This window comes from Hyperoodon ampullatus (assembly GCF_949752795.1).
Source record: "Hyperoodon ampullatus genome assembly, chromosome: 10".
NCBI classification, from domain to species: Eukaryota; Metazoa; Chordata; class Mammalia; order Artiodactyla; family Ziphiidae; genus Hyperoodon; species Hyperoodon ampullatus.
Window position 1 is genome coordinate 940071 of NC_136923.1, and position 16598 is coordinate 956668.

At 61.7% G+C, this 16598-nt stretch overlaps 1 protein-coding gene across 2 annotated transcripts; it reads left to right on the plus strand.

Annotated features, from left to right (window-relative positions):
- Positions 1–1257: 1257 nt before the first annotated feature.
- On the plus strand, positions 1258–13467 carry CHST13 (carbohydrate sulfotransferase 13; the record flags this gene model as incomplete). 2 transcript variants are annotated; one of them, XM_079713898.1, is made up of 3 exons in its annotated part: positions 1258–1333; positions 10761–10870; positions 12625–13467. In XM_079713898.1, the coding sequence occupies 3 exons, from the start codon at positions 1258–1260 to the stop codon at positions 13465–13467; spliced, it is 1029 nt and encodes a 342-aa protein (XP_079570024.1). The 2 variants fall into 2 exon arrangements, with proteins under 2 accessions (XP_079570024.1, XP_079570025.1); XM_079713899.1 differs by having other exon boundaries at positions 10788–10870.
- Positions 13468–16598: the final 3131 nt, after the last annotated feature.

A 16598-nucleotide genomic window follows, 5' to 3' on the forward strand; every position in this document is an offset into this window, starting at 1 on the left:
TGCAAAGAGAACTGGGGCACAGAGAGGTTAGGCCACTTTCTTGATCTCACACAGCACATAAGTGGCACCACCAGGGTTGGAATCACCAGATTCTTCAAAAGCAGTTCAGAAACGCAGTCTTTCCCACACACTCACACTACTCAGTGTTGGCTCAAGCACACACACCAGCACACACAGCACCAGCTGCCCCCGTGGGTGCCCGGCTAGCCTGATTTCTAGGCATCAAGACCCTGGGTTCAGGCCAGGTCTCCCAGCACCCAGGGATTCACTGTCATCCCCCTGCACTCAGGAGTCCTCAGCGAGTTCTAAGTGCTCCCCTGGGGTCTGGAGCAGCTTTGGGGAACCAGGTGAGGCACAACAACAGTACTGATGCCCAGAGGCGTGAAGTGGGACCACCACCTCAGCCCCCCGTCCCGCCCCCGTCTCCCCCCCACCCCTGGCTGCGGCCTGCAGGCGCGGGGATCCAGGCAGGACCTGGAGACCCCCGCGTAAAAACAAGGCTACAGGGTAGGCTTGGGAGGAGAAAGAGACACCCTTGGGCCTGATTCCGGAAAGGGGGGTTCCGGGGGAGTCATGTATAGGCGGCTAGTGCCCCAAGCCAGCCCCTGGACCCCGGGTACGTAACGCAGCAAAAAGGCAAGGGGACACCGTGCTGCCCCGACCCACTCATCCGCCAGTGTGACAAGGCTTCTCGGCCTCGGGTAGAGGATGGCGCCCCCGGACCAGCGGAAGAGGATGGAGCCGCGCCGGCGACAGGCCTCCCTCCACCCAGTCTCCACCCTTCGCGCCCTGGACCACTGCTCGGCTGCCCCACTGGACTGGGTGGGGGCCAGGCAGACTAGACCGCCGATCCGCCTCGCCCACCTGCCTGGTCCCCAGCAGTCGCCGCCTCGCCCCCCCACCCCGCCCCTGGCGAGCAGAGCCCTCGCCTCCGCCCCCGTGCCGAGGGCAGTGGTGCGCGCCGCCGGGAGGGTCCCGAAGCGGTCCCGGGTCCGGATCCAGGAGCGAGGACCAGTCCCTGGGCGGCCCTGGGGTGGGTTGGGGGTCGGGTTTCGGGTCCGGTTCCCGGTGCGGGTCCGGGTCCGAGGACTCGTCCGTCGGCGGGCAAGCGGGAGGGCCTGGGGCGAGTTGCCTTGGGGCGGGTTTCGGGTCCTGGTCCGAGGACTCGTCCGTGGGCGGGTCCAGGGGCGGGGCGGACGGCCGGCTTCGGGTGCGGGCCGGGCCGACCCCTCGGACAGCAGCGCGCGCCGGGCAAGCATGGGGAGGCGCTGGTGGCGGCGGCGCGCGCTGGTGGCCGCGTGTCTGGGCGCCGCGCTCCTGCTCCTGCGCCCGGGTGAGTGCCCGCCGGCCCCAGGGCCGCCCCACCAGCGGCCGGACCCCCGACCGGGCGGAAGCACCTACGGTTTCCTCCCGGGCTGGGGGACGGGGGCGGGCGGGCTCAGAAAGGCTCTAAACGCCCCGCCCTTGTCCCGGCTCCCCGCAAGGGTCTTGTCCCCTCGGGAGTGCGTCTCCCAAGACCCGGAGAGGTGAGAGGTGACAGTCCGGGCCTCCCAGCCGGGGCCCAGGGACCAGGTGAGTGGTGGGCGGCGGGGGGCATTAGGCCCACCCGGGAAGTCTGCCTCCTTTGCCTCGCGCTCACCCCGCTTAGCGCCCAGAAACCCCTCCGGGTCCGGAGGTGGCCCCTCCGCGCACCGCGCTGCGCCCTGGCGTGCCTGCTCCGCCTGAAGTTCGCACCGGTAATGACTAGGGTCCTGAGCACCCACCTCGTGGTCCGGTGGGGAAACAGGCAGCCAGTCGTGACCGCCGTGCGGATTTCCAGCTCCGAGCCGGGCATGTGCTGAGTCCTCACTCACGGGAGAGGCCGAGGGGCCCGTGGGCGGCCTGGGGCTGGAGGTGCCCAGTCAGAGGCCTGTTCTGACCTCTGCTCTGTTTGCCTTTTCCTGGTGTGAGTGAGAGTGTGTGTTGGGGGAATCTGTATCTCCTCCCCCACCCCCTGTGGGCTCTGCAAGAATCCTTGGAATCACGCCTTTGGAGCCTTGCAGAAGGGGTCCACGGAGGAAGTAACCGTGTCCCCAGGAGGGAGGGGACCATGGGAGTGTGGGGTCAGGGTGGCTCAAGAGATGAGGCTGAGGAGACTTTTGGGTCAGCACGTACCCACCTGGCTGGGTCTGGGTGACCTATCCCCGCCCAGGGCCTCAGTAGTCCCATCTATAAAGTGGGCTGCTCGGGTTCTTCCTCACAGGGTCTCTGGGGAAGTGAAGTTAAATGGGGGCAAAGTGCCTGGCTCCCAGCCTCTTCATCAAGCCAGAGGTCACATGGGTGGCCTGGTGCCCCCTGCATCCTGGGGTGAGGGGCTTCCTTCTCCTGCTCACCTCAAACCTCTGTGACTGCCTCTGGGCTGGGGTCCAGGTGAGCTGGGCTTGGGAGGCCTCCTCGGTGCTCACCAGGGCTCTGCCCAGTCACCCTGCTCTTCACACCGTCCCCTCCATGTCTGCACACAGCTGCCCAGACCTGGCCGCCTCCCCAGGCTCACGGGAGGGAGCTGCAGTCAGTCTTTCCGTCCTCCGACCAGTTCTGAGAGCGGGGTGGCCATGGGGGTGGTGCTCCTGCCTCCTGGGGAGGGGGTTCCCACGTCCTAGCTGAGCTGAGCGTCCCCCAGCACTGCGTGGGCTGTAGTCCGAGTGTCTGCGGTCATGACACTGGCCACCCACTCTTTCTTGGACAAATGTTTACCAGGACCTAGGGCCGGGCAGGGCACAGTGGTTCCCGGCCCCCAGGGCTCAGGCTCAGGTGTGGGGGGAGAGAGGACATGCACTTTGTTCCTTCTGACCTCCTCCCTCTCCTGCAGGTTAGGAGGGTGCCTCCCGTGCCCCCTTCCTAGCCTTTGCTCAGGCCGTTCCCCACCTGAGCCGAACCTGCCTCATGAATACCCTTGGCCATGACCCTCTCCCCCAGCAGGGTGGCCTCACTGTGTCTGGCCTGGCAGACCCTTCTGCAACCCTGCTTCCAGCGCCCCCAGGTGGGGAGGGGCCTTTCCTCTGCTTCCCAGAGCCCCTCTCTGCTCCTTCTGGACTCTCAGACCTTTCCCCATGGCCTGCTGCCAGCCATCAGAGCTTTGAGGGTGACCTGGACAAGCAAGGGTTAATCAAGCCAACCTACCCTGCTGGCTCTTCTGCCCCAAAGCCCTGAGCTGAAGCCCCTGACCCCAGGAGCCAGTGAGGCTGTGCTAATGGTGGGCCTGCAGGCCCGGCAGAGGGGGCAGAGACAGCGGGGCAGAAAGGGCAGGCTCTCTGTCCAGGGCCTCTGGAAATGGCTTCAACAGGGCCTGCGGCATCTCCGAGTGTGTCCCGGCAGCGTGGCCCGAGTTGGAAGGGGGTGGAGCATGTGGCCTGTGGCAGGGGGATAGGGCTCCAGGGCCCAGGAAGGACTGCAGCCCCTTCCTCCAGGCAGGTGAGTCTCCAAAGAGGCAGAAGTTGCCACAAGGTGGGCCGGAGACCCCTGAAGCGGGCTCCGCTGCCCCTTTTCTAGTGGGGAGGTCTGGAGCAGCCCAACTGGTGCCCATCAGGCCAATGCTGACCTAGTGGCCAGGGTCCTGGGGATGAGGAAGATGCCAGAGGAGGTGGGACAGCTGCCTGGGGCACTGCTGCCCTCAGCGCCCTACCCTCGCCCCGGGCCCACTGACAGGCCCACTGTGCCCCCTGCGCGCCCACCCTTAGCTTCCCCTGTGGCTTTCCTAGTGGGGTGACTGCTTCTGTGTGATGTCCTTGACCACGTATTCGGTGGGTGCCTGCGTCAATCTGGGCTGGGGACAGAACTTGCTGATAACCTGCCCTCCCAGAGTTTCTGTTTTAACATCAAAAACCCAGATCTGCAGTCTGTACCCTCTGTCCCCAGAGACACACCCAGGGGGAGCCGTGATGCTACTGCTTTAGCTCCCCACCCCTGCTGGTCCACAGGGGCCTTGCCGGGAGGCGCTGGAGCCCCCCCTACCCCACCCCGTCCTGACCTCCATCCCCTTCTGGGTTCACAGGGCTGAGCATCTTTCCTGAAGTTGGCAATCAGGGGTGTTTCTCTCAGAGCCAGGCTGGGCCTCTGCCCACTTCCAGGGGACCCTGGGTGGGTGGGGGGCTTGTTCCCAGGGGGCCCGCCTCTCCCTTCTGGGCTGGACTGCTGCCCTCCTCGTCCTCTGGGGCACAGCCCGTCCCTTAGGGCCCCGCTTCCTGTCCGAGGTCCAAGCGTGATGTGGGGTAACAGGGACCTTCTCCCCCAACAGCCTTTCTGGAGGGGCTCCAGGGGGAAGGACCCAGGAGGCTCGGGTGGGGACGCCGGCTCTGTCCCTGCTGTCCGTCCGCTGCCTTCTCGAGCACAGCAGCACCTGGGGACCCAGGCCGAGGGGACAACGGTCCACGATGGTCTCGGAGCCCCTGCAGTAATGCAGTGTAGGGCCCTGTAAGCAGCCACCGTTTCTAATGAGACACCAGGATTTGGTCCCATGCAGAATAAATGCAGAAATGCCCAGTGACTCCTGGTGAGCCAAGGTGCCAGGGCTGGGGGAGTCAGTGAGGACAGGGCCCCTGAGGCCTCAGCAGCAGCCCCTCAGTACAGGCGTCCGAGCTTGCCCCCGGCTGCCCTGTATCCGCTGCCTCCCCCGGAGCCCCGCAGGCCCCAGCCCGCAAGGTCTCTCAACGCCTGCCCCGTGGCGCCCCAGTGCCCGACTGGACCCCCGACTCCTTTCTGTCCTGGCCCTGGAATCACAGCAGGTGACGGGTCAGAGACGGGGCGCCCCCAGAGGGCCGTGTCTCAGACTCACTGCACCAGATGCTCTGCCGTCAGGGGCTCGAACCACGTCTGCATCTCTAGGTCTGGCTTTTCTCTGTGGTGGCCTCACTCCCTGCTCTCCAGCCAGTGGGCAGTGCCTTCTCCCGTGGTTTCAGCCAGGGTCCCAAGGAGGCATCTCATTGGCCTAGATTGGATCACATGGTGCCCACCTCTGAGCCAATCGCTGTGGCAGAAAGGGATGGAATGCTCTGATTGGCCAGACCTGGTCACATGCCCAACCCAGCAGCTACGGGAGTGGGGAGCCTATCAGAACCACATGGAGGGAACATGCAGGTTTGTGTCTGTAGGGGAATCAGGTGGGCGACCAAAAGGAGGGGGTGTGGCTGCTGGGAGCCCAATCAGTAGATGCTCACCACACTGCTGCCCACTCTCCCGAATTGCCGAAGGGTTCAGAGCTCTAAGGTACCCTCCAGGCCTCCAGAGAGTAAAAGTAAGCTGGAAAAACAGAAGGCTCCAGAGTAGGGACTGATCGTCTCATTTTGCAGAGGAAGACGCTAAGATCAGTAGAAACAAAGTGACTTGCTCAAGGCCACCCTACTAGGAAGTATGGGTGCCAGGATTTAAATCCACATCTAAATCCCAACCCTTATGCTTTCTACTGTACAGGGCAGGGGTATTTGGGTTGGGCTTTGAAGGCTGCACAGGAGTTTACCAGGTGGGAAACAACAAAAGAGAATTGCAGGCAGAGGGAGTGGCACAGAAAAGCATGGAGTGAAATGGCCTGGTGTGCTAAGGGATGTGCTGCTCCCTCAAGGGTTCATGAGAGGGAGCAGTGAAGTGGAGGCCAAGAAGGCACTGTAGGTTGGTGAGTGGCCTTGAATGGCAGGCTAGGAATTGGGGTGATCGCCCCATGGCCAGGAAGGGCCATCAGTCTTTAAACAAATACTCGCAGACACTAGCTGAGGTACAGGGATTATAAGAAAACAAGACAGTGCCCTCCTTGCAGAGCTGACCTTCCAGAGGGGCAGCCAGACATCAGCCCACACGAATCAGATGATCTCAGCAGTAATGAGTGCTGTCAATAAATTAATGGGACGCTGTTCATTGGAGAAGCCCTCTTTCTGGTGGGACATTTGAGCTGAGACCTGAATGAGAAGTATTGACCCTAAAGTGTAGAGGTTTCTCCTGAGGTGGGGACGCACCTAATGTGTCCACTGACCAGCAGGAGGGCAGTGTGGCTGGAGCTGAGTGAGCAGGGAAGGGTGGGGCTGCGCCTGGAGAGGCCCTGGAAGGAACTGGGACTTCCCACCAGCCAGCGAGAAGCCACGTGGGCTTTACCATCACACGGTGGTGGGAATAAAACCTGTGATTGTCCTGGGCAGAGGGGACGCAACTGTACTGGGAGTGATCTGACCAAGCAGGGCTCCGTTCTGGGCGTCGTGGAGCTCAGTGTAGAGTCTGAATCTTAAATACAAGTGGAGAGATGGCTACTTAAAAAAAAAAAAAAAAAAAAAAAAAGCGGCAGGATTGTTTTCTTGTGAAGGGCTTGATCTCTGGAGGGAATATCCCTGCCCCAGGCCTGCAGGTCACGAGGGGACCGAGTGGGCCGGGCAGTGCTGCTCCTGCCCATCTGTTCTTGCGACACTGGCCCAGCTAGAACTTATTAACCAAAAGCCACATCGTAACCTCTGCTCCCTGGGCAGGGGGTCACCAAGCACAGCTTCCCCCACGGGTGCAGTCTCAAGTGGCCCGGGTACGGCTGCGCCGGGCCTGTCCTTAGGGTGAGTGGGCCAAGGACGTTTGTAGGTTTCTCTGTTTTCGGCTTCCCTGTGCAGCGTGCCACACCCTGGCCTGCGGTGCTGTGAGGATGGGCGGGGTAGTGTGCAGGGCAGGGTGGGCCCCGAGGGCACGGCAGTGAAGGACGGCACTCACACCGTGGCCTGCGGTCAGGCCTGCTTAAGGCCCTTACTATCTGTGAGGCCTCAGCAGTTTTAAGTCTTTGAGCCTCAGTTTCCCCATCTGTCAAGTGGGGATAACAATAGTTCCTACCCCCAGGAGTATGCGTGTCAGTGAGCAAAGCAAGGGCACGGTGCCAGGCTCTCGCCCACCCAGCACCTCCTGCCCAGCTCCCCGGCCTCCCTGCAGGCTCCTGTGCCGCCCAGGACACTCCAGCCCACGTGCAGCGGGCGCTGGGCTGTCAGGCTGGGCCTCACGCTGGCCCACTGGGCCGGGACCCAGGCCTGCTCGTGAGTCTGGGGCTGCACGGCTCCCCGGCCTGGACCCCGTGGGCGTGGGCCCTGGGCGCCCCCAGATTGCAGGCAGCTCACCCCCTCTGCTTCCCGCCCCTTCACACCCAGCTAGTTTGCTTTGAGCTGTTTCCGACATCCTGTTGTTGTGTTTCACCTTCTCCCAGCCTCTGTCCCTGTCCTCCTGTGTAGCTGCCTTTGTCTCTGTCACCTCTCAGTCCCTCCCACCCTCCTTCCGCCACCCTCTCCCCCATCTCTCTCCCTCTCTCTAACCTATTTTTGTTTCCTTTTCCAAAGGAGAACCTGCCTGTGGTTTTGTCTGTGGCTGCTCTGGGCTGGCCCAGGCCCCTCCCTGTCCATGAAGCTGGGCCTGCCCACCTAATCCTCTGGCCTGTCTGCTCCACAGCGCCCTTGGCAGGGAGACCTGAGACCTGGAGGCTGGTGGAGGGTCTGAGGGCAGAGGACACAGGCAGGAGGGGCTTGGCGACGCGAGTGGGGGTAGCAGGATGCCTCCGTGTGGCCCTCTGGGGACGACCCCTACCCTCGGAGCCCAGGCCTCCAGCTTCACGGAGGCGGGGCTGGAGCCAGGGATCGCCAGCGCACTCCCCTTCGACCGTCCTCCATGGCCAGTCTGCCCACCCCGCAGGACCGCGGCTCTTCCGCGTGTGCAGTGGCAGGGGTGGAGCTGGGCGGGGGTGGCCCAGCCCTGTAATCACTGGCCTCGGCTATTCTGGGCCTCTCGCCTTCCACCCACTGGCTCCCGGGGTCTGGGATGGGACCTACTTTCCTGCAGGCTGTGGTCTGGCCAGGAAACGAGAGGTCCCACACAACGCTTGGTGTTTCCGGAAGGCTGCGTGCTTCCGAGTCGTGGGGCTCTGGGGTGGAGGTGGCCTAGGTCTGCTCCTCTGCATGCCCCGCGGTGGGCACCAGCCTTTTCTCCAACCCCAGCCGTGACCCTGAGGGAAGCTCCTCCCCTCTCAGAGGCTCCACTTCCCCATCGGCAAAGTGGTGAGGCGGACCCCCGCCTCCCAGGGCTGTGCGTGGTGCTGGGCTAGTGTGGTGCCTGCAGCTCCTGGGGCCGCCCTGCCAGCGGCAGCCAGGAAACGGGAGGTTCAAGTCTTGGGACCACCGATGACCCCCAAGACCCAGGCAGGCCCTGAGGGCCTCACCCCTCCACGTGCCCTGGTCACAGGAGAGCTTGGTCCTTGTTCTGGGGACACTGGAGTGGGGAGGGGCCCTGAGGCTGCCAGAGGTCTGGCACGTGGCCTGGACAGCAGGCTTCAGGTACACACAGAGGGCTCTGGAGGCCGGGGCACGGCCTGTCCGCCTGTCACTTACTGGTTCATTCAACCACCTCCACCAGACACTGCTCCAGCTCAGCGGTTCTCAACGTGCACTGCTGGGCCAGCAGCCAACAGCACGCCTGCACTGTCAGAAACACAGACTCACAGGCCCCACTCCACACCTACAAGGGCCAGAACCTCTGCATATGGGGCCAGGCCACCTGTGTTTCAACAGGCCCCATGCACGCTCAAGCTGGAGAACCACTGCTTGTGGTCAGTTGGCCAACAGATCAGTTCATCAAATTTTCCAGGTTTGCTTGTTTGCCAAAGACTTGTCTTAAGGAAAAGTCTTGAATCCTGGCAGCATTTTAAGACTCTTCATTTGATTGAAAGCCAAGGATCATGGAAATGTTCGTTCTTTTTATGAATATATTATTTTCTTATATGATCCTGAATTCTTAAAGATATTCCTCTTATGAATATTCCATATTATTATGAATTCAATGATTTCTCAGTATCCATTGAATATATTTGAATTTGTACACCAGATTTACACGTTCTTGTATATATAATTTTTTATGCTCCGTACTATTTTTATTGAGATAATACTCATTCTATAAAATTCATTTTTAAAGTGTACAGTGGTTTTTAGCATATCCAAAAGCTGTGCACTGTCACAGCTGTGCAAACCCAGAACGCTAGCCACTAGCCCTGCCCCCCACGTTCCCAGTGCCTGCCTGCCTGCCCACCCCCCATCCCACCCAGAGCCCCTGGAAACCACTCACCTACCTCCTGCCTCTATGGATTTGCCTGTCCTGGACGTTCTATACAGACGGAGTCAAACAATGTGGGTAGGGCCTTCTGTGACGCTTTTTTCACTGTCAGGTTACAAGGTGCATCCACATGGTAGCAGGTGTCAGTGCTTCACTCCTTTTTATGGCCATTAAATCTGTTAGCTGTGGGGTTTTCCCAGATGGCCTTTATCAGTTTGATGAAGTTCCCCTCGAGTCCTAGTTTGTTTAGTGTTTTCATCATGAAAGGGTACTGAATTTTGTGCGTTTTTTCTGCATCTCTTGATGATCATGTGGGGTTTTTTCTTTATTCTATTAACATGGTGTATTACCTTGACTGATATTTTTATGTTGAACCAACCTTGCATTTCTGGAGTAAATCTCAATCGGTCATGGTGTATAACCCTTTTTACATGTTGATGGATCTAGTTCGCTAGTACTTCCTTGAAGATTTTGCATCTATATTCATAAGAGATACTGGTATATACTTTTCTTTTTTGTGTGACGTCTTTGGTTTTGGTATCAGGGTAATACTGGGTTCATATAACGAACTGAGAAGTGTTCTCTCCTCTTCTGTTTTGTTTGTTTGTTTGTTGAAGAGTTTGGTAGAGATTGGTGTTACTTTTTCTTTAAATATTTGGTAAAATTCACCAGTGAAGCAATCTGATCCTGGGCTTTTCTTTGTGGAAATTTTAAAAAATTACTAATTCAATCTCTTTGCTTGTTATATGTCTGTTGAGATTTTCTATTTCTTCGAGTCAATTTCAGAAATTTATGTCTTTCTAGAAATTTGTCAGTTTCATAGGCTAAATTTGCTGTTGTATAGTTGCTCATATTATATTCTTCAACCCTTTCTTATTTCTGTAAGGTCCACTACTAATGCCTCCTCTTTCATTCCCATTTTCAGTAATTTGCGTCTTCATTCTTTTTTTCTTGGTCAGTCTAGCCAAAGACTTGCCAATTTGGGTGATATTTTTAAAGACTGCATTATAATTTATTAGTTTATTAATAACTATAATCATATTTAAGAAAAACATGAGTCTTTGGTAGTTTCAGGAAGATTGAGGAATGCAGCGATGAGACAGAGAGCGTCCCTGCCCTCGGAGGCTGCCAGTCTGGGCGAGAGCAACACCTGCGTTTACCATGAGGTGACACACACACCAGCAGGGGACGTACAGGCCACTGTAGCTGTCCCCAGCGGGTCACCTGCTTACCACCAGAGAGCCGGCAGCTTGGCTGTGCCATGTCCGCTGCTGCCTAGCCCTTTCTGTCTGCCTGTGCCTGGGGCCAGGGGAGGCTGGACCCAGCCAGCCTGCTGAGCCCTACCCCTCAGGGCTCCATGCACGTGGCTGGCAGAGGTGGGGTGTGAGATGAAGGCAGATGGAGGTGGGAGAGGTTGGGTGGTCAGGGCATTCCCGGAGGGCGGTGGTTTCCACCTTCCCTCTTGTTCCCTCCTGCCCGGCTCCCTCCAACTGCGGAGGGCAGGACGTGGGGGCAGGAGTGACACCAAGCACCCTGCCCTGGTGGACAACGGGCCCTGTCAGTGCCCCCAGAGGCAGGCGGGACACAGGCGGGGAAACTGAGTCCCAGAGGTGGACCCAACGTGCCAAGGTGAGTTGGCCAAGCCCCCAGTAACACGGCCAGTCTGTCTGGTGCAGCAGTGAACGCCCCTCTCCTTATGCCCCCAGAATTTGAAAACAGGGCCACGGGCTCCAGCTGGCTTGGCAGCAAGAGGAGGAGTCCCCTGCAGATGCTCTACGACCTGGACCAGGTAGGTGGACAGACGCCCCGTCCCTCCCTCTGCCTCCAGCCACGGGAAACCCCGAGCTCCCACGTGGACCTGCTGCCGTGGGGCTGCAGCCACAGCCAGCCTCTGTCCGGGAGGGAACGCTGGGCTGCGGCAGGGCAAATCGTGAGGCAGGCTGAGACCTGGGGTCTCCAGCTGTGGACGGAGGCCACGCTCTCTGCAGCACTGTTCCACGTAACGGACAGAACGACCAGCGGGCTGTGTGCCTCCCACAGCAACAGGCGGCAGCCAAGGGACCCCCGATCTCAGTCCTGCTGTGAGAGAGGGAGACAAGTGGGCACCCCCTCACCAACGGGGGGACCTGCAGGGACCACACACTGTGCCCACTGGGAGCACACGTCCGGCTCACACACACCTCAGCAGGCACACTCAGCACTACCGAGCGCCTGCGGTTCACCTGGGTCCCTGCCCTTGAGGCGCTGACGGTCCCACGGGGGGAGGATGGCATCTGATGGCTTCTTGCACCAGCCTGCACTGACTTGCGTCCAGGCTGCCCTGAGCTCTGGCGGGAGGACGCAGTGTAGATGGAGAGCCTCTCTGAGAAGGGGACACGGGGCCTGCAGAGGGACAGTGAAGATGCAGATCGGGGCACCGAGTACCTGGTGGTGGCCGAGGGCCGTAGCGGGGCAAGGGCGATAGGGAGCCGGGGAGGAGGCCCACACTGGGCTGGGGAAGGCGGCTGCTCACCGAAGCCGAGGGCTGAGCCCACGGCACCCACACCCTGGGGGGGCAGGTGGGAGGCCTTGGTTTAGCGAGGGTGACAGGCTTGCCCTGGGCCACGCGGCGAGCGGAGGGCAGGCCAGCCTCTCAGCAGGCTTCTGAGGGGCAGGTGGGGCTGGCTCGGCCCCCTCGCAGCCTGAGGGCCCAGTGGCCGTTTCGTGTCAAGGCATCCTGCAGCTGGACAAACAACAGCAGAGAAACGGTCTGACCGACAAGTGCTGACCGTGCACCGGGCACTCGAGTTCTGGGAGCCCACGCAGGCCTCAAGGCAATCCTGTACGATGGGGCGTCATTAACCCCGTTTACCTATGGCACTGTCCCTTAGCACAGGAAGGCCAAGGACCCTGAGAAGGTCACGGAGCTCGTAAAGACTAGACCCTGGCTGAGGGTCAGCCAGGCCGGCAGGGATGAGGGCTGTGGCTGTAGGACTCCGTCCCGAACCAGTGGGCACAGCCCCGGCTTCTGAATACTGAGGGACCCGAGGTGGAGTCCCAGCTTCTCTCCTTGGCAGCTGCAGGCAACCCACTTCCTTTGAGGCTGTTTTCTCTTCTGTGAAATGGAGAAAGCAGTACCTGTCTTGGTATTCATGGGGCTACAAGCAACAGAAAAGCTAGCTGAGGCCAATTTAAGCCATTGGGACACTCACTGCTGACGTATCAAGTTGCTCAGACACCAGCAGCCCTTGGTACGGCACAGGGCTCATCACCATCCTCCGGACGTCACTACTGTGTAAGCTACTGGCCTTACACCCCACCCCAGTTTTAGGGGACGGTGAGCAGATACTCAGTTTGCCCCGGCGCTTGGCGCTCTGACGTCAGACTTCTTTACCAGGCTGACTCTGACGTCGCACATCCGTTCTCCGGCTCTCGGGGTCCAGAGTGCCGTGCACGCGATCAGTCACATCCTGCACGCGCCTCAGGCCGAGAAGATTCATTTCCCCCCATCCAGGCCCCCTGTCTCCCGCGCGGCCCTGACCCACCCCCGTCCTGTCCCCGTAGGGCCCGCGCTCCGCGCTGGCCGAGGTGCACCGGCAGCGGCGCGACCTGCTGCGCCGCACCTGCAGCCGCCACACACGCCAGCAGCGCCTGCTGCGGCCGGAGGACCTGCGACACGTGTTGGTGGACGACGCGCACGGCCTGCTCTACTGCTACGTGCCCAAGGTGGCCTGTACCAACTGGAAGCGCGTGCTGCTGGCGCTGAGCGGCCGCGGCCCAGAAGACCCGCGCGCCATCCCCGCGCACGAGGCGCACGCGCCCGGCCGCCTGCCCTCGCTGGCCGACTTCAGTCCAGCCGAGGTCAACCGGCGGCTGCGCGCTTACCTGGCCTTCCTCTTTGTGCGCGAGCCCTTCGAGCGCCTGGCGTCGGCCTACCGCAACAAGCTGCAGCGGCCCTGGGGCGCCACCTTCCAGCGCCGCTTCGGCACCGGCATCGTGCGCCGTCTGCGGCCGCGCCCGGGCCCCGACGCGCTGGTCCGCGGCCACGACGTGCGCTTCGCCGAGTTCCTGGCCTACCTGCTGGACCCGCGCACGCGCCGCGACGGGCCCTTCAACGAGCACTGGGAGCGCGCCCACGCGCTCTGCCACCCGTGCCGCCTGCGCTACAACGTCGTGGGCAAGTTCGAGACGCTGGCGGAGGACGCGGACTTCGTGCTGAGCCTGGTGGGCGAGCCCGGCCTGCGCTTCCCCGAGCCGTCGTCCAGTGACCGGGCCGCCGCACGCGACCGGGCCGCGCGCCTCTTCCGCGACATCAGCCCCTTCTACCAGCAGCGCCTCTACGGCCTCTACAGGATGGACTTCCTGCTCTTCAACTACTCTGCTCCCTCCTATCTGCGGCTGCGCTAGCCCTGCAGGCAGGGGGATGGGGCGCGCGCGGAGACTGCGGAGACTGCGCAGGCTGCGAGGCCCTGACTCCGCCCCTAGAGCCACCGCCCCCCGCGCTCTCTCACCCTCGGCCCGCCCACCCCGGCCAACCGCATGCCCGTGCAGCCCCCGTGCAGCCCACCTCCCCGCGGGGGGTTGGCTGGACCCCTGGGTGCCTGCCGCCTGCTTCCTCGAAGAGCCCCAGCCGGCGGGTGCTTCCCCAGGACCCCTGAGTGGCTGAGGATGGGATAATAGGTTTTTAGGTTGCGAGAGCCTGTTTTTGTTTTTTTGTTTTTTTTGCGGTACGCGGGCCTCTCACTGTTGTGGCCCCTCCCGTTGCGGAGCACAGGCTCCAGACGCACAGGCTCAGCGGCCATGGCTCACGGGCCCAGCTGCTCCGCGGCATGTGGGATCTTCCTGGACCGGGGCACGAACCCGTGTCCCCTGCATCGGCAGGCGGACTCCCAGCCACTGCGCCACCAGGGAAGCCCATGAGCGCCTGTTTTTTGTCCACTCTGTCCCGGAACCTATCCGTGGGGCAAGATTAGAACGCTGGCTCGGCGCAGCCTGTGGCCCATCCCAGGGCCTTCCCCACCTCACCTGCCCTAGTGAGGACGGCTGTGGACAAGGAGAGAAGGCCGCCCCTGTGCCCGGGCCAGACCCAGGGCAGGACCAGCCTTGTCGCCAGCTCCGCCCAGGCGGCGATCGTGAGCTGCCGGCTGCCTGGGCGTCCTGGGCGGGGAGCTCCCCGAAGGCCCTGTTCCAGCCCCACCCTTGGTCTCTGTCCCGCTCGGTCTTCCTGAGCCCACAGAGCCCAGGTTGCAACGTAGTGGCAGACTTTATACGACCTTGGTGAGCTGGGGAGCTCATGTTTTTGAAATAAATGTGTTTTGTTACTTTCTGACATTTTACAGTTTCTGTGTCTCATTTTGTCATTTGTTCTGGGGGCATGAGGTCTGATCTTGAGCCTGGGTCACCTTCACAGCAGCCCACAGGTACCAGAGGTTATGTGGGGAGCGGGATAGGGAGGGGGTACACCATGGGGAGGGTGCTACATTCTGCCTCAAGGGGCGACAATGACACTTGGGGGAAACCTATCCTTTTACTCTGCCTGGGTCGGGCCGCCTCCTGCCCTGGGGTGTGTGTGTGTGTGTGTGTGTGTGTGTCCCCCAGTGCGTGTGTGTGTCTGTGTGTGTGTCCCAGTGCGGGTCCCCTGCCGGCCCCTCCAACCCCCAGATGAGGCCCCAGGTGAGGCCAGGCCCGCCTGACCTGCCCTGCCGGCTGCGGGAGGGACCACGGGCTCTAGTGTCTCCCCAGGGCCACAGTTTCCTCAGCCTGGACATGGTGTGTTCACGTGTGGACCAGGTGGAAGGCCGGGCGGCGCGGTCCGCAGGCAGCGCCGGTGACATCCGGCCTGAGACTCACCCCTTGACTGGGATGGACCTCATGGGCACCAACGTCTTCTGCAGGGGCAGCCGCTCCCGCAGCGAGCTGCTCATCTTTGTGACCTCCCAGGGCTGCAGGGGCTCCGCGTTGGTCTCCGTCAGCCAGGAAAACCTACAGGAGCACTTGGCATCTTCGGGGCTGCAGCCCAGCCATGTGGAATAGCTCTCGCTTGCCTGGAACGTTCCATGTTCCAGGCACTGCTCTGAGTGCTTTAGAACCATGCTGGGAGGTAGGTATTGCTCTGCCCTTTATGGATGGGGAAACTGAGGCACAGAGACGTTAAGTGACTTGCCCAAGGTCACACAGCTAGGAAGCAGTGGAGCTGAGATCTGGGCCAGAAGCTGGCCCGAGCTATGTCTCGGCCCTGCAGCAGCGGCCTGGCCCCGGGAGCCCCAGGCCCCAGGTGTAAGCCTCCCCTTGCTTCACGTAAGGGCCACTCTGCCACGTGCATCTGCCACACTGGGCCTCACAGGACAGAGTCTGGGGCCTGGCGACACAACAAGGGTGGGGGTGAGGTGTCCAGCCCAGCCTGCTGCGGGCACTCGCGAGGAGGCCGTGTGCCCCTAGGTTCCGGGCGCTCGCGAGGAGGCCGTGTGCCCCTAGGTTCTGCTCTGGGCAGCTGCCGGCCCTCCCACTCCCTCCCAGGCCCCGCCTGCCTGCTCAGCACACTGCGGTCTCTGCTGGCTCCTGAGTGCCCTGGGGCTTTGCAAACTCCTCCCCCGCCCCCGCCCCTCCGCCCCTCCCCCCCGCAGCCGGATCCCATCACACCATCACAGGAGCAGGTGCTGTGAACGGGTGATAGGGCCACTAGCCCAAAGAAAGCTGTTGGCCATGGCTCTGGGGGGTGCCCGGGGGCCCTGGGCCCCTCTCTGGAGGCCCTTGGCTCAGGGTGGGATGGGGGCGAAGGTGGACCCCCACCGTCACGGAGCGCAGAGCTGGTCAGGGAGCTCCCTGCGGACAGAGGACTCCCCGCTCCAGCTGTGTGCCCCAGAGTGCGTTCCTGGGGTGCCTGCGGGGAGGCAGGGCTTGGCCTGGGGTCAGGGTCTGGGGTCAGGGCCTGGGGTCAGGGGTCAGGGTCCGCGCTCAGGGCCTGGGGTCAGGGTCTGGGGTCAGGGCCTGGCCTCAGGGCCCGGGGTTAGGGTCCGGGCTCAGGGTCTGATACCTGTATGGAAACTTCCTGGCAAACGTCTCCTCACTCCTGTTCTTACTCTTCTTACCCTGGTGGGACCCCTTGGGGGCCTTCACGTCCATCGCAGAAGGGGGCTAAGCTGGGGTTCGCCCTTCAGCCATAGCTGGAAGACAGGGGGGAGGAGCCAGTCGGAACCTGGACGGCATGGCTTCCCCTTGACTGACCGCCCGCCCTTGTCTGCCGAGGAGACAGGGCCGAGGGGAGGGCTGTGAGCTGCCGGTGAGCCGGGGCCCCACCTCAGCACCCTGCTCCAGGATGCTTGCTCTGCTGTGAGTGTGTATAGTGTGTCTGTGTATGAGTGTGTTAGGGTGTACGCATGTGTGTTTGTGTGCGTGCAGCTCTATGCGGTTCTATGCTGTGTGTGGCTCCCTGTTGCCCCACGGTCGACGGGACGCTCGGCTGACCGGCCCCAGGAGGCTCCCAGCTGCTCCCCTGCCGGCAGCCACATCCTCCCTCCACCGCACCCCAGCCGCGGCCA